The sequence below is a fragment of the Zeus faber genome (genome assembly GCF_960531495.2).
Source record: "Zeus faber genome assembly, chromosome: 3".
Lineage (NCBI taxonomy): Eukaryota > Metazoa > Chordata > Actinopteri > Zeiformes > Zeidae > Zeus > Zeus faber.
The window spans coordinates 5,846,941-5,868,558 of NC_137190.1; the positions used below are offsets into that span (position 1 = coordinate 5,846,941).

General features: G+C 45.1%; 1 protein-coding gene across 1 annotated transcript in view; it reads right to left on the reverse strand.

Annotated features, from left to right (window-relative positions):
- itfg1 (integrin alpha FG-GAP repeat containing 1) overlaps positions 1-21,618 on the reverse strand; it is a 148,936-nt gene that overhangs the window by 50,204 nt on the left and 77,114 nt on the right. Inside the window, exons 11-12 of the mRNA XM_079997728.1 lie at positions 6,429-6,579; positions 3,202-3,310 (exon numbers count right to left, since the gene is read on the reverse strand). Coding sequence (XP_079853854.1) covers positions 3,202-3,310; positions 6,429-6,579 — 260 coding nt within the window. The remainder of the gene's footprint in view (positions 1-3,201; positions 3,311-6,428; positions 6,580-21,618) is intronic.

Below are 21,618 nucleotides of genomic sequence, written 5' to 3' on the forward strand. Positions count from 1 at the left end.
GACAGGAGGAGGAAACGGCGGGAATGGGGACGGTGGCGCATTCCTGTGTCGTTCCTGTATCCCTGATTTGCAGCGTCGGATGACCAGACGTGGGACGCAAGTGTTGAGGGAAGACGCAAACCTAACAAGTGTTACACCACAGGAAGACTTATGACACACACACACACACTAACACACACACACAGACACAGACACAGACACAGACACACACACACACACACACACACACACACACACACACACACACACACACACACACACACACACACACACACACACACACACACCCCAAAGCAATTTGGGAAGCTCTCTCTCATGAATTAAGCAAATAATATAACATCTTTGCTAACTGTGTTCATTGATATAAAATCACAGCACACCACAATCCAAAAAATGACACATTGCAGCCTAATACAATACATGTCACCACAGTTTAGTTTTTAAATGTATTTATACTCATTCAGTGTGAAACCTGGGCCTGTTTGGACGTACACAGAGCTGATATCCTGGCAGGAATTGGAGAAAGGCACACACGGAGCTCTGCCTTAACAGCTCTCAGTCCCTCTCTGTTTTTTTTTTATTTTTTTTATGGCAGTCATGCTTGAAAAGCTCAGCTCACATAGATATGTTGTGGAAAATGGGAGCAATGTTGAAATAGCTCTGTTTGCCAGCGTGGGGAAGTCCTTGACAGCAGTCAACCAAAAACTGTCCAAAGGTAGATCAGCAAAGTTTAGCTTTAATCCTTGGTCAAGTCATGTCCTTTCCAAAAACTGCTGCTGAGCTCCCTGTGTCCGGTCTGTTATTTCCCCTCAGTGGAGGCTGAGGGGAAATAAAACAACAACTTCTCCTCAAGAGTTTTCAGGTGATTTCCTATTGTCTCACACAATGCAGCAGCCTTGGCATCTTGCCATTTCTGGGTGAGCGAGAACATGTCAAGGTTGCCACTTTCCAGATGTTGTTGCCAGAGGTGCACCTTTGAGCAGGTTGTACTGCTGTTGTACCTCAGTCCTACCAGAGGATAAATCATCCTGCGCAGGATCCTGACCCATTTTAAATGATTGAGGTATCCACTTTCTTTCATTACTGTACTGCGACAACACAAAGCTACTAACGAGTACGAACCCGCTTCTCCGCCCCTGCGACCCATTTTGGGACAAAAACAAAGTCTGAGGGCTGCTCTGTTTTTGTTATTTTTTGTTAAACACCAAATTGGGTGTGACCTTCATTTGTACCTTTATATATATAAAAAAGATAAATAATAATATGTAGGAAAGAAACGCAAGTACATTAAGTCCAGAGTTGGTGTTTTTCTTGGGTTCATTTTGAAATAAAGACGGTTGGATGAATGCTTGTCGTGGTTCTGGCTTGCCGTTCCAGGGCAGGACGGCATCCAGCCGTTTGAGAACGCGCTTCCTAATGAGAGTGTCAGAGTCCAAGGAGATGTTGATGTCATGTCTGTGTTTCTCGTTGCTTGTTGTTCATGTTGTCGGCAGAAGAGCATTTACAGCTCCAGCCTTTCCACGCACGCAGAGCCGCCATGTTTGTTTTCCTCTCCAGCTAATGAGCAGAGCCGCTTGACAGCTTTAAGCTCAGAACTATATTATTAGTTGTTTTTTTTCTCTCAAATGGCACTAGATGCTAATGCTGCAACCCGCAGCTTGACATCGGCAGGACTGCATTTCGTTTTGTTTTTTATTTACTTAAAATAAAACAGCACTGATGAAAACAGCGTACAGAGATACGGAGCAGAGCACAGGCACCGTTTTCAAGGATCTGGAACTGAAATTGAAAAATATCCCCGGTTGTTTGTCAGATGCTGTTTGGTGTTCCTTCAGTTTGCCTGCGTCACTAACGCACAGTAAATCTAAAAACCAAAGCCAGGGCGGCTGCATTCGTGCTAACGTGCTCAAAACATCAGTAAATACCTTTGAGAACCCTAATTTCTTCAAAGAAGAGCACTGAAAAGTCATCCAAACTCGTTCTTATTTAGCAATGAGCTATTTTGGGAAAAAAGCTTGTTTTTCGGAAGGAGTCATTATCTCCTTGTTTTTCATTTTAATTCACGCTACAATGCAGTTTTTTCGGTTGTCCTTTCATTGCGAAGCCCATTACTGTAACTGAGTGCAATTAAAATACATTACTCAACCTATTCACATCTGTGAATGTAATGGGGGTAATCTTCTTACAATATCACAATTTACCACTTGAGGACTTAAAACACGAGTCACCCACGTCCATTTGTCCATTTTATTTAAATTGTTTATGAAACGCTGATGAATTGGAAGGTGGAGAATGTGGCGTAGCACTCTGATAAGCGTGCAGGTTCTTTATGGAAAAGCTCTGGGGCTGAATTACAGCTTTGTGGAGAAGGCATTACAATAAGTGGGAAGGACTCCTGCGGCAGCACTTAGGACTACACAGCATTCGGGGGATGAGTATTTACCAGATAAAACCAAATGACATCCGTAAATCTCTAGGCGGTAGTTGACTACGAAATGATAGCGCCGTAGTCCCGCGTACTTTATCACGTGGGTAAAAAGAGCGACTTCTTTCAGGATACACTACACCGTCATATACTACGGACAACCTAGTTCCTTTCAGCGCGTTGGGGGTTGATGACAACACTGCACAGGAGCTTTCAACGGCGTCTCGCCCTCACAATGCACTGTGGGATACACTTGCCATCGTAGTGTGCGGTATTTGCATACGACAATTTTTCACTGGACGTAATATGACATCTTGGTACTTCTCATATACTGCATATTACGGTTTTGGACGTTCCAACTGAGACTAATAATAGTAGGCCAGGTATGCCAGTAAAAGTAATTCCGTTGAAGAACTTATTTTATCCATCCATTTTTTTGGGGTTGGTCCCTGGTCAGGGTTGCAGGGGTCTGGAGCCAGTGAGCGCGAGCTACGACCTTCAATTTTTGCCAAGTTTATTCAACAGTTTTCTGCAACTTTTTAATGACCAGCCTGAGAGAGATAGAAGGGGTTTCAAAGGGAGTAGCAGAATATAAACCGCAAATAAAGGGAAGAAGCTGCATCCTCTCCCCATGATGCTGCACCCCCCCACCCCCATGGTGACTAAATGGAAGCGTTTTGGCACATGGGGAAAAAAATGTGTGCGCGTGTCTGTGTGTGTCTATGCGTGGGTGGGTGGGGGTGAACGCAGCCATTTTGGGGAAATCAGTCACTTACCGATCACTTTAACAAAGTAGGCATCTGCTTCAAAGTTGTTCTTCAAAGCGTGGATGATCAAGTTGCTTTTTCCCTCCGCCTGGCTCAGAACCAGCATGTCTAATATGCCCTGCAAATGAGACAGTCGCACAGATAAGGAACCGCCACGCCGCAGTGTGTGCGTGTGCATGCTGTGTGTCTGTGTGAATGAGAGAGGAAGACAGATAAAGAGAGAGAGAGAGACTTCTGATGTACATTTCATGCCTCTAATAGAATAGAGGACTGATCCAACATTATCGTACTGCATCTATATTGTTCTGTCACATTCTCTTCCCCTCATTATCTCTCCCTCTCTCTCTCTCACTCCCTCCCTCTCCCACTGATTTTCTCTAAATCTCCCTCACTTGCCTATCTACATTTCTTCATGACAAGAGAGTGAGAGAGAGAGAGAGAGAGAGAGAGAGAGAGAGAGAGAGTGAGAGTGAGAGAGAGAGAGAGAGAGAGAGAGAAAGAGAGAGAGAGAGAGAGAGTGTTCGAAATTAGAAATTAGGAGGCAGGCCACATTCGCAGCAAAAAATAACAGTGAAAAAACAAAACGCATTGATTATGTAACCACTATAGTGCGTCTGGGGGTGGCAGCGCGTGCGTGTGTCCGTGGCAAAGAAAATAAAAAACGAAGAATATTGACAAAGCATGTGCCCTGAAGGCACCAGATAGACTATCACACACACACACACACACACACACACACACACACACACACACACACACACACACACACACACACACACACACACAGTTCGTGTATATCTCGTGGACGTGTGGAAGTGCTTGTGTGGTAACAGAGCTGTCTTTAACGGCTCCATGTTGTCAGCTGGTGGAAAGCGTTCATACCCACGCTGAGGCTCACCTTACAAAAGAAAACACATACACACACACGCCAAAATGTGAAAGAAAATTAATGCAAATTGCAAATTACCGCCTTCCTACTCAGCGACACACACACACACTCACACACACACACACAGACACACAGACACACAGACACACAGACACACAGACACACACACAGCATGGGGGTGGGTCATAAGAGGCCAGAATATTGTGTTGTGCGCTGGGGATACTAAAAATGAACTATTTAACTGTTAACCAGCAATAAGAATTTTGACTGATTAATACTATCAGTAAAACAGTTAAAAAAATATGATCTAAAAAAAAAAAAAAAAGGTAAAATGCAGGATAAACAATCTATTCCTTAAATAAAACTCATGGAGGCGACACATGTAAAAAGGGCTGTGATGATTACCGCAACACCGCGGTCACGTGACGTCGCCGCGCGGTCGAACCATTACCGTCATCACCGCAAATAAAATAAAATGTGTATGCATATTTTTTTGCATTTCATTTTTTTGCGGGTGAAAGCTACAGGAGTGATATGAAATATCTACACAATAATCACTGTTCTCATCATTGACTCTCTCCCATCCTATGCTCAAGGGCATCTGGAAAAACAAAACTTTTTGTTCTGCTCGTCACTGGGAGGAACAGTCCATTAAATGAGGGGGGTTTATTTTGTGTGTGTCCGATTATTATTCATTGTTTCTAGGGCTGTACCTGGCTCGGAATTTTGTCAGTCTAATCAGATTTAGCTGTTTAATGCAATACTTGACGACGGGGGAGGGGGGCTGCAGGGACGCACGGAAGAACCGTCCACATTCCTCCAAATAAAACAACTCAGAACAATCAAAACACCCTGTCTTCAGTTGTTTCATTTGGAGGAACGGCTCCAATGGCTCTCCAGCTGTCCAATTGAATGATATTGAAGCGGGGCGCACGGAGGGCTGTGTTCGCATATAAAAATATATTAATGATTCACCTTAGTTATAATTATAATTTGCGAAGCCCAACAAAAAGTGGGGACAGTGCTGACTAGTGCCCTTATATTTTAATATTGTCAGATAACGGTTAATGATCGGTAAACCAGAGTCGGCTATCGGTCAAAAAAGAAATAATTCAAAATTAGCATCCCTATAGTGCACTCAGGTTTGCATCCTTCCCTGATCATGGCCTGGAGTGAAGGTCTGGCCCACCTTAAGTCCCTGGCTGCATAAATTGGGGAAGGACGAGAGAGCGAGAGAGAGAGAGAGAGGAAGGCAGATAGATCAAAACAGAGAGACAGCGAGAGAGAGATAGAGTGAGAGAAAGAGGAAAAAGTAATGACCGAAACAGAAAGAGACACTCGGGGCAGAGAGGGGGATGGAGAGAGAGAGAGAGCGAGAGAGAAGGAGTGAGGGGTGAAAGAGCGAGAGAAATGCAGCCTGACATAAGCAGAGGTGAAGAGCCGTCCCCAGCCAGGAGGGTGTGCACCGCCTTCAGAAGGAAACGCTCTCGCTCCTGCTCTAAAGGTCACCTGCTGCCCGCGTTCACTTTTTGCCTCACCCTCCATTTTTCTCCAAATAGAGAATAAGGACACGCCTAATTGGACATTGTGTATTAACATTACATTGCATAATTTAGCAGATGCCTTTGTACAATAACTAAATTTGGCAGTCAAAGTCGAACAGACTGTGCATCGGCTGTCTGCAGCGATCAGAAAGTCTAATTTAATGCTTTCTGAGTCCATATGTATTCAAAGTAATTTGCACAAATTTGTACAGAATGTAAGTCAAGTAAATAGTATTGCTGCCCAGAGCTCTACGATATGATATCTGATGTGCAGGGATTGAAAGAAGAAGAACCTGGCCTGCAGGAAAGGTTTTGTGAAAAATCTCTGCATACCAGGTAAAAATTGGCAAATTACATTCAACAAAGAGAAATTGTCATTTTGTTATAATAAATTCATATTTTTATGTGTACTTCTCATTTTCGAGTAACTCTGATACTCCATTACCCATCAGAGGCTGGTGCTAGAGGGTGATCTGATACCACTGCTGCCCCCCCACCCCCCCACCCCCCGTGGAGTGACAGAGAGAGGAAGAGACAGGAATAGAAAAACATATATAGCAGTGTGATATGAAAGATAGCAAAAAAGAAAAAAGAAAGAGAAGACTACCAGCGAGTGGGTGACAGCCATTTCACGCACTAAAATATTTTTTTTTACTGTAAATGCAAAGGGAGGGGCAGAACAATAGAACGTAGAACAATGCGGCAGAGATGAAGATTCTCCGAACGCCGGGAACAAAGACGGGAACAGCGAGCTGCGAGAGGCTGATTCCATCCAAACCAAACACGGCAAACAAACCACTTACATCCTCGTAGATGTCATAGAAAGTGGCCACGGCCGCCTGCGGGATGGCGCCCAGATCCGATTGGTCCCAGTGGATGCGGAACATCCTGCCCACGCTTTGGCAAGTGGCGTTGTTGCATGGTACGTTCTCCAATAGGAAAGCCTGTTGACCGCTGCAGTGGCGGGGGCGGGCGGGGGGTGGTCAGCAGGGGGGAAGACAGGGAGGGAGGGAGAGAGAGAGAAAAGAAAGGGGGAGGAAATCCAATGTTATTCTTTGGTGCAGTCCACCTTGACTATTACATGTGTTACTTATCCGGTCGGAAGGTAATCAGGGACGCGGCAGGGGAGTCACAGCGGTGAAGGTCCCGGTGTGAACTGATCCGGGGCCAGCGGGGGACGCCGTGTACTTTCAGAGGAGCATTTGCATTCTTCAGATCCTACACCGTGACCTTGTTTTGTGTGGGTCGGCGCAAACAGCTCGGAGAAAAGCACACGGGGCCTTCTGTCGCTCTAAAGATTCCCGCAGAGAAAAGAAATTCCCCCTCGAGCGAAGGTCCAACAATTGCGACCGAAGTTCCCACGGTTGTGACCTCGACCTGACAGCTGCTTTCATCTGCTGATGAGGCGAGGGAGCGGGATTCAAAATAAATTGTACGTATTCCAGCTAAATCCCAAAATCAATCAAAATCAAATACAGGGACTATACAGGCTTTGACTGCAACAAGTCACTAAAACAGCTGATTTCATGGATTAGCGCGCAGAGATATAGAATCTAATTGACAAAATCGGTACGTGTAGTGATCGGTTGGAATGAAAACCTGTTCAACTCTGATGTTGAAGCCTCCTTTCAGCACGTCGCTGACTTGAGCCGCCTTGACACTGAATCTGACGACAGATCTGACCGTTGGACCTTCACCACCTGGCAGCCATCACAGTGCATGTGTCTATATTTTGCATCCGTGTCGTCTCCGGTACAACAGCGAGTCGTTTTCTCAGCTGGACATTTACTTTATATAGTGTTTGCAAAGGAAGTATCAACACATAGATATTATATACAAACATTTATAGTGACTAAGGTGACAGCCAACATTAACGTTAATAACTCCATTATTTTTCCATCATGAAAAATAACTGAACTGTTGTAAAGTCTCTCTTTGCGTTTCATACAAATGTATGAGACAACCTTTAATATAACCTTCTTTTACATGACAAAGATTATTTTTGTGAAAAACAACAGTTTGAAAAGCCTTTTTAGCCTGCTATACAACTACCTGCTCAACCAGAATAATGGTTCAGTACTTACAAAGCCAGGGACATCACTAACTTTTGAAAGCGGTTGCCAGGCTGGAAATCAGCTTTTGGTTGCCGAAACAGAAAATAAGGTTGCCATATCTAGTCAGCTTATATTTTTAGAAATTAAGATACTATGCTTTTTTGCGTCAGCTTATGATTAAGACGTGACATTAAATAATGTTTAAAAGCTTTATAACAGTAACCCAAAAATTATTTGTAGTATGTGTTTTATCTGACACTTTACAGAATTTGAATCTTCAGAAGCGAAGAAACATAAGTCAAGACAGACAAGAGCAGTGACAACACTGAGCCCTCTGGTAACACTAAGCCTGTGTCTCTGTCGCTCTCTTACACCCACATGCTCACCACACAGACAATAAGTATCTCAACAGTCCTGTTCGTCCCCTCATTGTTAACAATGGTCAATTGTTGTTTACCATGTTTTCACATCACGGAGGACAAAGGAAAGGCATTAAAATGCAGCCGTGCACAGCGGCGCACACGTGCGTAACGCCGCAAAGCATGTGCAGTGTTCTGGTTCCACTGTAACAGCAGTATTTAAATATCACTAATGCAAAAATACCAACTCGGGACGGCGCCCTAGGCGGCTGCCTATGTTGCCAATAGAAAGAGCCGGACCTGCCAACACAACATTTAGCAGCGCAAAATTGATGCGACATAACAGATAAACCCCGGCCGCTGCCATCGGTGAATATCATCTTATTTGGCGATGTGTGGATGGCAGTCAACAAGGCGAATAGGGATGTGCCAATTTATCGGCCGCACATTGGTATCGGCCGATAAATCGGTGCATCCCTAGTAGAGACAATGCAGAAGGAATAAACTAACATCGGGGGGCGGTAGCTCAGGCGGTAGAGCTGGTGGTCTAGTGATCTAAAGGTTGCTGGTTCGATCCCAGGCTCCTCCTGCTAGCATGCTGTAGTGTCCTTGAGCAAGACACTTAACCCCTCATTGCTCCTGATGGCTGCGTCCGTCGGTGTTTGAATAATTGTAAGTCGCTTTGGATAAAAGCGTCTGCTAAATGACTAAATGTAATGTAATGGAGTGGCTGAGTGTTGAACAGTTAAGAGTCCTGGTCAACAAAAATACTAAATCACGCCTTTAGAAAAGGGTTTTGCAAACCAAGTATAAGGAATACGACCCTGGCAAAACTTACAACAGTACCTGCATAACCACTTTCGTTTTAGTTTGGATTTTCTCTTTAAAGTTGGGACCTCGTGTGGTGTTTTTCTTTCCTAGATAATGACAGTTGCCCGAGGCTGGTGCCTGGAGCACCTCCAGCAATACAACACCCAGAGGACACTGCTCTCTAGTGCTGCCGCGCTCACCCTGCTGCTAATTAAACCCCCATTACCAACACACATCCCGGTGAAAACGCAACGTGCACATGCATGGAGACACACATCCTGCCCTACATTACAGGCAATAGGCTGATGAGCTTGGCAAAACAAGGTGAAATCAAGTTGCAAACATTTTACTAAACTGAAACAATTCTCAAGGCAATTCCAGAAAAAAATACAATTTAAGCTTAATTTGTTTAAATTTGTGAAGGCACATAGACAAAAGGGAGCGATGGGGAGGGGGGGAGGTGTTATTATGAGCTGTGTTCAAATTTTGTCATGCCACACGAATGTGAAATGTGCAATGGTCTGCTTTCTGCAATACACTGCTGTGTGTGTGTGTGTGTGTGTGTGTGTGTGTGTGCGTGTGTGAGAGATAAAGGGTAGCCACGAGCTGAACACCAGATTTTCAAATTCCAATAATGGTAAAGGACATAGTATTTCTAGAACTTAATTTGCACTCTCCCGCTGTCGCTTCCCGTCTCTCTCTGTATCCTCCCCCCCCTCTCCCTCCATCTCTTTCTCTCTCTCTCTCTAAATCCATCTCCCACTGTACCTATCTTTCCCTCCCTCCCTGTCTTCCTGTCTCTTCCTCTTACTGTCTCTCTCCCCATATCTTTCTGTCTCGCCCCCCCCCCCACCCCCACGTCTCTCCCTGTCTATCTCTCCGTCCCCGAGGTCCTTCTCTTGTCGGTTGTGATTCTCCAGGGAGGTGGGGCGCTCCGTGGTCTCTCCATCTGTCTTTAGAGGCATCTCGCTCTCTACCTGTTCTCAGATCTTCCTGGGAGTGGCAACCTGAAAAAAACCCACAGTGCTCTAAAAATAGAATAGCCGTGATAGCTCCCCCCCCCCCCCCCCGCCAACCCATCCTTCTCTCTTTCTTTCTTCTCCCTTTGTTTCTGCCTCTCTGCTCATGGATGTCTTGGGGTGTATGGGTTTGGTTGGAGGGGAGGGCTTTCATAAGTGCAGACTGCCAGCTACGAGGATGATTGGAAACCTGTCACTACTGATGAAGCCTGGGAAGACGGTGTGCACGTCTGTACGTATGATTGTGTTTTTTTTTCGGGCTGGAGTGACACACGGGATTAGGTAAAAGAGAGAGAGAGAGAGAGAGAGAGCTGCACCTTCCATGTCATACCTCTCCCAGATGATACTCTATTACCCACCTTTGACGAACAAAGAGAAAGAAAAAAAAAGAAGGAAAACAGATATAAAAGAAAACACACCACCTAATGTTTGCAAAAAAACAGATGACACAATGGCAAGGAATACACAATGAGCCTGTGCACAAAGGGTGAGCGCACGCAAGCTGCTGGGGAAAGGCACGGCGGGGATGCCAGAAAGTCTCAGGCGTCTATTACTTATTCTGCGTCAAAGTGGAAGACTGCACGACGGCAGATGCCTACACGGTACAACAGCCACCTCCCAGCACGCTTAAGTGGTCGCATTGCCACTTGAACTGGCCTTTCATCAGCCCCTCCGAGGAAGGAAGTGGGTTGCTAACCATCAAGGCGAGCGTTATAGCGATACGGCCAAAAAGCTTTCTCAAATCATACATCTGTGGCTTTTAGTAGAGATGTAGGTGTATTATTATTATTATTCTCGGCCAAATGTGCAGCTTTCATAAGAACTGTTTGAAACTTTGGATGGCTCGACATTTCGGCTTTGTAGGAAGCTGTTTTATAGCTACTTTTTGGACGCAGAGCGTTGTGTTGTGTGCGTTTTAGCTGTGATTCTCACCCTTTTTCATATCAAGGACCCTCATTGTGATACACATTAGGCCAAAGATCACATTTGATAAAATGTAATTTCTGGGATACCAACCAAAGGCTATGCTGAGAACCACTGCATTAGAGGACTTTACAGGAGTCAAAAATTATCAACCAATGCTTTTTTAGTGGGAAAACCCGCGATAAGAGTTATCTGTCAATATAACAGGCAGCAGCACTTAAAATCTTGTTCAACATACAGTGCATCTTAACCCCCCATCTCACACACACGGTTTCTGGCACAGAGATTGAAAATGGTGTCGGATCAGATGGCAATTTCCTCAACAGACGTGCTGATGGTTAACAGTTGATGGTGTACTGTATACTGTATGTGTGTGTGTGTTTGTGTGTGTTTGTGTGTGTATGGTGATGGGGTGGGGGGTGGACAGGCTGCAGGATTAACGGTCTCTGGATGTGATTACACATGCACTGAACATTTACTAAAAGGTCACCACGTATAATCTCAATGCAAAGAGTGCGTTTACTCATCTCTCCCTCTTTCAATTTCTTCCTCTCCCTCTCTGGCAAGGGGGAATGGGTTCACTGACCAATGGGTGATCTGTCCTCCACTTTCACTTAAACAACACGACACACTCACGATACACAAAAATGGTGTTTGTGTGCGTGGGGAACACGGACGTTTGAGATTAAACTTCAGAAGAAATGTCATACCTCCATGAAAACTATAAATACAAGCCCATTTAAGGTATAAATAAATCTCATTGTTACTGATACCCGTTTATTGGATTATTGGGCTGGGTCACTCCCTTTATGAGTATTTATAAGTGGCAGGAGAAATTTGTCGTCCAGGCCCCTGGGATTGTCACCTTAAAAGTTGGAACATTGCGTCTTGTGACTGCACGTGGGGCTGTATGTGTGCACCTCAGGGATGAAGGGTCTCCTTGCGCTCTCTGGGACTGGTTTATGCTCCTCTGGGCCGGCGTGGGATTTTGCGGCTACTCTAGGGGCTGGGGGGGTCTTCTGTGGCTGCATGGCGGGGTGCTCAGGGCCTGTGGCCGTGGGGGGTCTGTACGGCTGCGGGACTCAGCGGTGGCTTTGGGGCCTTTTACGCTGCTTGGAGGCGCTATGATATACCGATCTCGTACACCAGAACCAATTGGGACAAGTCCTGTACACTCAGCGTTGGACGCATCACACGCACACACATCGCACACGCGCGCACGCACGCACGCACACGCACACACACACACACACACACACACACACACACACCAGCATCCGCTTTCACCACACCTCCAACACCCTCCTGGTTGCATTCCTCTCCTTTTCTCCCTCATTTACTGCCATAACTACGGAACAGCGAACTGGAACAGCGATTGGTCACGTGGTGACCAATCGCTGTTCCAGTTTTCCTGGATAATGAATGACCTCTGTTTTGTTGATACTATGTTTATGTTTTTCCATGTATATGTTTGGTTTGTTTCTATAGTTGTTTCTCACCCGTGGTGATTCTCCCCCTCTTGGAGTAGAAATGATAATTTGTTGTTTATAGACCCAAACATGGTCAATGGTTCTCCAAAGAGGGGGTGTGGTGGTGGTTCTGTCCAACAAAAAACTGTGCCCTTGCCATCCTACAGGTTGTGCACAGGACAGAGTTATTGCAGCAGTTCTAGATAATTTAAGAATGAATAAAGAGTTGCATTGCAGGTTGACAAGGTCAACTCCACATGCAGACTAACTCTGCCCTAGATGCAATGGAACAAATATTCTGTGTTGTATGTGAAGCATGCTAATGAATTAAATTAAACATTGAAACATTTTGCCTAAAACATTAAATGTAATTGGTTGAAAACAAATGTTGTACTTTTTGATTGGCTTATAAATTCTGCAAAATCAGATTTGCTGAATGCAACCCCTGGCATGACATTTTGTGGCGGTTAACATCCCAGAATGCAAACATGGGCTATAATGTTATGATTTGTCTACCTGTGTATGCCCTTCGATGTTTTAGGTAAGATATACAGTACATAGTGGCATTTGTGTTCATGCTGCATCTTTACTTGTTCAGGGGTGTACTTTATGCACAGCAAGTGTTAGTATGTATTTATGTGTGTGACTAAAGGAATCCATATGTATGAATGCATGTACAGTATATACAGTATGTATGTATGTATGTATGTATGTATGTGTGCCTATATTTGTGTGTGTGTTTGTTTGTAGGCTCAGTCCTCCACTGTTGGCTCTCCTCCCCTCTAATTGGCGTCCAGAGGAGCAAGGGTGGTCGACAGGGGGGCCTGACCGACTGATCTCGCTGACGAATCTTTCACCTCCATCCTGGCCCCCTGGTGCCTCCACCCCTGACTCTGCACTGCTCCCTCTGAGCCAACTCCCAACCCGCCCTCCTCCTCTCTGCACCAGCTTCTGTCAGCCCATCCATCCCTCCACCCCCGATGTCCCTGAGAGGTCTTACTTACCTGTGCACCTCCCTAACTCACTCTCTCGCTTCCTTCTCCTGGTCTTCGACACCCAACTCTCCCACTTAGAGCTACTTAATCTCACTTTTATTCACTGCAAGACACAGAGCTGTTTTAGGGGCTGATATGCATATAACAAGTTATTCACAGTTATTTGCAGTGGACTTTAGTTGAAAATCACCATAATATATTCCCAGTTGTGTTCTTACAAAGCTCTGGGGCCAGATGGATGTGGGATTCCCCACTTTCCTCAATCCATGTGCCTGTGCACACATGGCCCTTCACGTGCACACACACAACTACGTGTTGTCAGGACCCGGAGGAAATGTTTTTGTTTTTTTTTACCGCTCGCCAGTTTGCTCATCTCCGCAACACACACAACCAGAGCGTGTGTGCGATGCTTTAGTCATTCCTCTGCACTGTCACTCTGCTGTCTGTCACTTCATCAAACCCCCCGACCCACACACGCACGCACGCACACACACACACACACACACACACACACACACACACACACACACACACACACACACACACACACACACACACACACACACACACACACACACACACACACACACACACACACACTCTTGATCTTTTCGTTTTCCCCAGTGAGGATTCAGGATGGAGTATTTGCCTGTGGCGGGTCCAATGTTGGGTGGAGAAAACTGACGCAAATGAGGGGAGAAAATGCTAAAACAGAAAACAAAGAAAAGAAAAGGAAAATATAAACTCAAAAAAGAAGGTTTTGGCTGTGTGTGTTTGTGTGCCTCTATCTTTTATACATTATAATTTTAACAAAGACAAGAAATACCCGTGTCCCATGAGCCCTTTCAAATTCTGCATACGGACTCTGTGGAAGACAATGGAAATCAACCGTGATATTCATTGGAACAGACAGCACACTGCAGCAAAATGTCTGCTGAGACAACTGATCGACTTCTAAATCAGAAGACTCTTTCAAGTATTTCTCCCATCTATTCTATTGATCAAATTAGCTTTGTTAATCCAGCATGCAATGTTTCCAGGGAGATAAAGATATTGGGCAAACTGGTCCGGGCCCTTTGCGGTGGATTTTGACCTGCAGTAATTTTGTTTTCTGCCAGAAAACAAAAATACTGCAGGTCAAAATCCACCGCAAAGGGCCCGGACCAGTTAGCCTTTTTAAATTAATGGGATGTGCGAACGTGTCAACTTTGCTGGCTCAAGTCTATATCACTGATACACTTGTAATATGATTCCTATTTTAAGGTGTGAGGGAAACAGCACACCGAAGTGGGAGACCACACTGGCTTTGTGGGAGCCTGGGCTAATGTGAAAACCGATTGGCTTAAGTTATTAATATGGAGAGTGTAGAATGGAGTGTAAGTGAGTGTAAGTGAGTGTAAGTGACTTGAAAAGAAACAACTTTTGCTTTGACGCCTCAAGAACACAAATATAATGTGAAAAACGAAATATTTTTTGAGAGAAAATGATTCCTGAATGTGGATGGTTGGATTTCACCAGCTAAAACTAATTACTAACAAGAAAGATATCACTTGTAGTTTGCAAGATGAATTGCAGCTCAATAGTGTGGGCAAGCAATACACTTATCAACAAAAATATGAATCTAAACAAATACCGGAAACAGGGTTGAACTACATCAATTAAGGAGACAAATTTAAAGGAATTTCCTTAATCGATGCCTGTTAACCTTGACAATGGTTGATTAATTGATAACATTAAAGCTTATGATGTCACCAGCGGGTGGTGCCATGGCGCGTGGGGACCTCAGTGGAGATGTGTTTCTTCGCGTTTCTTCTCATTTAATTTAATTTCATTTCATTTTGTTTCAAAATGGAGAACTTTGAGGTAAGATCCGCTGAGCTCATACAGGAATATAACAGAGTAAATAATAATAATATGGATGATTAATTAATATAGAGTTAACTTTATACATTTTTTGCGGTCCTCTGCGACAGAATGAGTCGGATGTTACGTAGCAGATGACGTCTGGAGCAGATATGGACAATGAGAGGCTAATAAAATTACCAAACATTACTAAAATTCTTATATATAAACAGGCACAAAATAATTTAGTTTAATATATTGTATTGGAGTCATCACCATAGCAACATATCGCTTGTTTTGTTTTGCCGCCGTGCCTCTCCCCCGCTCCGGGCGCCCGTTGATACAATAACAACAACTGCAGCTTGTTCGGTTCTGATCGATAAGACAAAACCTTAATCGATTAAATTCTTATGAGCAATGAATTGATTAATTGTTAAAATCTCTAACGTCAAATTAGGAGAAGAATGTAAACAATCCTATCAGGCCGCCCACCACTCTGCTGCTAATGGTTATAGCACACAGTGACAATAACAGTGAGCGTGTCTCCGACATGCAGGGGGTGGGCTGCTTTTTTTTTTTTTTTTTTTTTTTTTTTTTTTTAAATGGCATCACCTAGCAACAGCCTGCTAAGCTGTTGGTGGTTGCTCAGTCGGTGTGCATACTGATAGACAGAAGTGCGCACACACACACACACACACACACACACACACACACACACACACACACACACACACACACACACACACACACACACACACACACACACACACACACACGGAACGCATGGAGGACAACAAACACATATATGCACGCAGGAGAGAAGAAAGGTAAATAACGGTAAATTAGATGGAAAAGTAGACATCCATAGAAAGACACACATAGAAACATACAGCGTAAAAGTAAACATACGACTTTGACTCCTCGTTGGCTGCACGCCTACGTGCGGAGAAGGAAGCAGTCACGCCCGACTGCTTCCTTCTCGCACGTAGGCGTGCGCACAAAGAGGAGTCAAAGTCATATGTTTACTGCAGGTTAGTTATATTGAGTGAAAATATGCTGCTAAAGAGGCTCAATGACTCACCTCACTGCCATAAAGAAGATTTAAATAAATTTACATTTACGTTTCCTCCTTTCATTTGAAAGGCCGAATGGCCCACAACAGTTAGTGCGTTGGCTCATAGTGAAGCAGGGGCGAGCTGCTTTGTGGCTGCAGAAGGGTTAACATTAAAAAACGAATAAAATGTTCACTCAACAAAAGGTTAAAAGCGTTTGTGGATATCGTAGACGAGAGAGAAGTTTAAACGGCATTAAGCCAAATTCAAGGAAATGAGGATGGATTTCAGCAACTTCATGGCTGAAAAGGCCTTGGTAGAATTCCTACGAACAGGCAAGCATCTTCTCTCTTTATAGGTCAGCGTGGACGTCAGTTTGCTGAGACAGCAAATGTGAGAAGTGACCACGTAGTCACATAAGCAGAGAACGGGGGGGGGGGAACTCAACGAGAGGGCGTCAAAGTGAAAAGGTGTGAAAGAAAGGCAACAAAAAATACGAGAAATCCGATTGGACAGAGGGATGCGTGGACTGACAGAAGGAGATCAGGACCCCGCCGTGGACCTTCCGGCAGGGCTGTGCCGCCGCAGAGGTGCCAGAGGTTAAACAGAAGACGCCGCCGCTTTCAGTCACGTTCTGACCTACAGCCGGGGGCCGTGCATGTGCGGTCCCCTTATCGCGCACGCTCCTCCCCAAAGACAAATGTTGTAAGGGGTGCAGAGCTATGCGAGCCGCGAGAGCAATCAATTAGATTTAGCTGGCTTTTATTTATTAATTTCGTATAACTGTATTCCCTGCCTTCATATTCCAGGAATAGCTCCTCTAGCGCACTCAGAAAACCCTGTGTTACTCCCACACACACACACGCGCGCGAGCGCGCACTCCTACACACACACAACAGACATAAAATATCGGGGTGGAGCGTGACATTTCGACTCTCTCCTGCAAACACATAATTGTGTGTGTGTGTGTGTGTGTGTGTGTGTGTGTGTGTGTGTGTGTGTGTGCATGCGAGTGTGTTCCCATGGACCTTCGACATCAAACGCTCTCAGCAAGGAGGGCAATCTGTCACTCTCTAAGGAGCAGAGTGAGTGGATGAAAAGTGTGTGTAGGTGTATGTGTGTATGTGTGTCTAGGCCTGTTCCTTGGTGCGTGGTTGCCTATATCTGTCAAAGACCGGAGGTGGAGGGCTAAGTGTACGTGTGTGAGTGCATATACTAAAAGACAGTCATGGCCCCTATAAAAATAGTCCAGTAAGCTTCACTACTCACCACGTTAGCTCTTTTGTCACTGTCCCCGCTGAGTGAGTGAACCCCCCCCCCCAACAGAATAATATAACTTTATTGTCCAATGGTGTGGAACTTCACTTTCAGCCTCTGAGGATTGTTAAATTCATAAACACAGTTATTTCATCAGGCAGCTCAACGACTTACCTCACTGCTCAAATGTATGTTACAGTGGGGCAAGAAAATGTATTTAGTCAGCCACCAATTGTGCAATTCTCCCACTTAAAAAGATGAGAGAGGCCTGTCATTTTCATCATAGGTACACTTCGACTATGAGAGACAGAATGGGGGGGAAAGAATCCAGGAAATCACATTGTAGGATTTTTAATGAATTAATTGGTAAATTCCTCGGTAAAATAAGTATTTGGTCACCTACAAACAAGCAAGATTTCTGGCTTTCACAGACCTGTAACTTTTACTTTAAGAGGCTTCTCTGTCCTCCACTCGTTACCTGTATTAATGCACCTGTTTGAACTCCTTATCAGTATAAAAGACACCTGTCCACAACCTCAAACAGTCACACTCCAAACTCCACTATGGCCAAGACCAAAGAGCTGTCAAAGGACACCAGAAACAAAATTGCAGACCTGCACCAGGCTGGGAAGACTGAATCTGCAATAGGTAAGCAGCTTGTTGTGAAGAAATCAATTGTGGGAGCAATTATTAGAAAATGGAAGACATACAAGACCACTGATAATCTCCCTCGATCTGGGGCTCCACGTAAGATCTCACCCCGTGGGGTCAAAATGATCACAAGAACGGTGAGCAAACATCCCAGAACCACACGGGGGGACCTAGTGAATGAGCTGCAGAGAGCTGGGACCAAAGTAACAAAGGCTACCATCAGTAACACACTACGCCGCCAGGGACACAAATCCTGCAGTGCGATGTGATTTTTATGGATTTTTTTTTCTCATTTTGTCTCTCATAGTTGAGGTATACCTATGATGAAAATAACAGGCCTCTCTCATCTTTTTAAGTGGGAGAACTTGCACAATTGGTGGCTGACTAAATACTTTTTGCCCCACTGTATATATTTGAGTAGTGAGGTAAATCCTTGACTTCAGAGTTCAGTTTGGTTTTGGGCTTTTGGTGCAAAATACCTTTTGTAAGTTCTTTGTCGTCTACAGCAGTGGCTCTCAACATGGGGCTGTGGTAACCCCAAGGGGTCCTCCAGCAAGATGGTTAATAGCTAAACTCCATCATTATTTTATTTACAAGATGTCCGCAGCAGGTGTTAGTCAGAGAATGTACAATAATGACGTTTCAATCCCAGTTTCACTGTTATGTCCCTCACTACAGAATACACAGGTATGGAGGTTGGGATTGGAGTCTTATCAAATGCGGTCCATGGCCTAATTTGTGGAGTGTCCTTGATATGAAAAAGGTCACATGGTCCATTGCCCTAATGAAACCATGTCACACAGATTACGGTACAGTGGATGAGATGAATGGCAAGCTATTTGATGGACCACACGTCTGCTCCGATGCTCATATACAGAATGTTGGACAGCCATCAGCGTCATCTCCCAATATATGAATTGTCACGTTTACAATTTTGGTTAATTTGTTCCTACTTCTGGCCAGCAAGTTCCCAAACCAGGTTGCCAAGTTAAAAGAATGGACGCTCAACAACCCGTGATAACTTTCTACCTACATCAAAACCTCAACGAGGAGGAAATTGAGAGATGGAGGTAAGGAATGGCAGGGGCTGTAATCTGGGCCTTACAAAAAATAATCAAGGCTCGTCTGAGCTAGAGCTGGAACGTACAGGAATGAAAACGCCCTTCATCCTACCTACCACTGGATCACAGTGAGAAATTAAACAACCTGACGGAACACGGAGTTCTCCGAGAGTTTGGTTCTCACTGAACAACACGGACCATGCAGGTATCAGCATTTTATGTTACACTTGAAGACATGACATTTTGGCCTGATATTTGGAAAAGGGCAGAGGGAAGTATAAAGTAGAGACAGGGCAGGTTATTGACCAGATGATACTACAGTATCAGCCGTCATTAAAGCGGTTTCCTTTAGGTTCAGACAATGAAGACGTATGAAGTGAGTCAGGTTCATCTTGGACAGATCAGTGCAATGGCTAAGTATGACGGCAAAAATTAGGTTCAGCAGTAGGCGTAGGGTTTTATAACATCAGAAATGTTGACTGATGCAGAAGAAAATGACTCATTTTGACAAAAAAAATAATATATATACGGCTAAATCAGACAAATTGTTGATGTTGAGATTAAGACCTCACAAAGACAAATGACTTTGAAGGTGTAATAATGTGGAAAAATGAATTTGAGACATGCAGACACCCTGTAGCTCATAAACAGGTCTTTGAACCGCCCCAGTCTTCTGATATGAAACTAAACCTATTAACTCAGGAACTAAAACCATGCCCTTCAAACTTCAAAGCCAAAAGAGATAAAAAAAAGATATTTAAGTAAGAAAGAAAGAACAGAATGAAGACAGCAAAAAAGCAGCAAATCAATAAGTCATTCTCGCAGGAACACGAGGCATCAACACAAGGGGGGAAAGAGATGGAAAAAAAGCCATTACACTAATGTTGTAGGCTTTTCTAACTTTGCAGGGATTTCCTGAGCCGTGACTCATCTCAGGGACTCCTGGCTGGACGCGACGTGACGACTCGTGCCCCTCTGAACCAAATCGCTGTCCAGATTACAAATGACTGGGAGTTAGCATCTCCCCCACTACGGGGCCGCTGCTCCCCTCCCTGATCACACTTGTCCAAACATTACCAAGAAAATTACTGTCTCTGTATGTGCATGCACAAACACGCACGCGCACACACACACACACACACACACACACACACACACACACACACACACACACACACACACACACACACACACACACACACACACACACACACACACACACACACACACACACACACACAGGCCTCTTGCGCACCACGCCTAAGAGAGCCCTTAAGCCTTAATGAGGAAAATTTAATTAATTTTCAAAGTAAACGGGGGAGGAAGGATGGGCCCATTATCTTTGTGCGTAGCGGCGGCGGCTCGCTGGTCCCATGGAGGGGACTTCAATGCTGGCAGACGGGGAGGAACACACTATGCCTTTGATCCACAAAGTGGATGACAGTCAAACAGAAGAGAGGGAGGGAGAGAGTAAGAAGGAGAGAGGCAGCATGATAAAGGGACAGACAGAGAAGGGCAAGTGGGGGACACCTCCTTACCTCCTGGTAAGTAGGTTGAATATAGGGGTGGAGAAGTGGGGAGACCCCGAATGGGACACATTCACTCACTCAACACTCACCACTCACACCTACAGATCATTCAATTAGCCTAGTCTGAGTACCCAGAGAAAACCCACACAGGCATGCTGCGGTGTGGGGGTGGTGTGTTTTGAGCAGCCAAACCTATCCTAGCTGGAGGTAATTGGGCTAAGGATCAGGGTGGCTGTATGCCTGTTGCTCGTTAGTAGTCAACAAGCAACAGGTAAAACCCCCATCCCCCCACACACACACAGGAGAGGAGCCCTTGTCACGACATGTTGTTCATCTGCTCCGGGCTTGTTCGGAGGACCCTGAAAACACCACTCGGCGTGGCAGGCGGAACTGCCACAGTGGCGCCTGCACAGGGACTCTCTGGCAGACGCCCTGGAGACACCTGCAGCCCCAGCACCAACCCTCTCCCGACTGGCAGCAGCAGCAGCAGCACCCAGGGTGTCCGGTGGAGGACCGGGGGAAAATCAGCTGCAGCAACCACCACTGGTAGCCTGTAGCTAGCTCCTCCGTCCAGAAGCCACCGCCGGGGGCATTCAGCAGCCCAGCGGCCAGGCCACCTCTCCCAACCACTGCCCTGAAATTTCATATGCTTCCTTCCAAATGTGTGAATACAAAAGCGCATCTCAGTGGGCTGCATAAATCATGCGCAAATTCATACACTCACACACAGACCCCCAATCACAGTTAAACAAAAGCAATCTGGCCTGCATGAAAAAGATTTCCAACACCCCTGATCTAGAACAAGCCCTGTCTGCTTCTCATGTTCCTAACTGTACTCTCTCATGCAGCCTTGTCAGGGTAATGCCCTGTTCAGACGACATGATTTGCCTGGATCTGACCGTCCAAGACAAATTTCTGAGCTCGGGGATAAAATGCCTGTCCCAGACATCGGGAGCTCGGGGACAAAGATC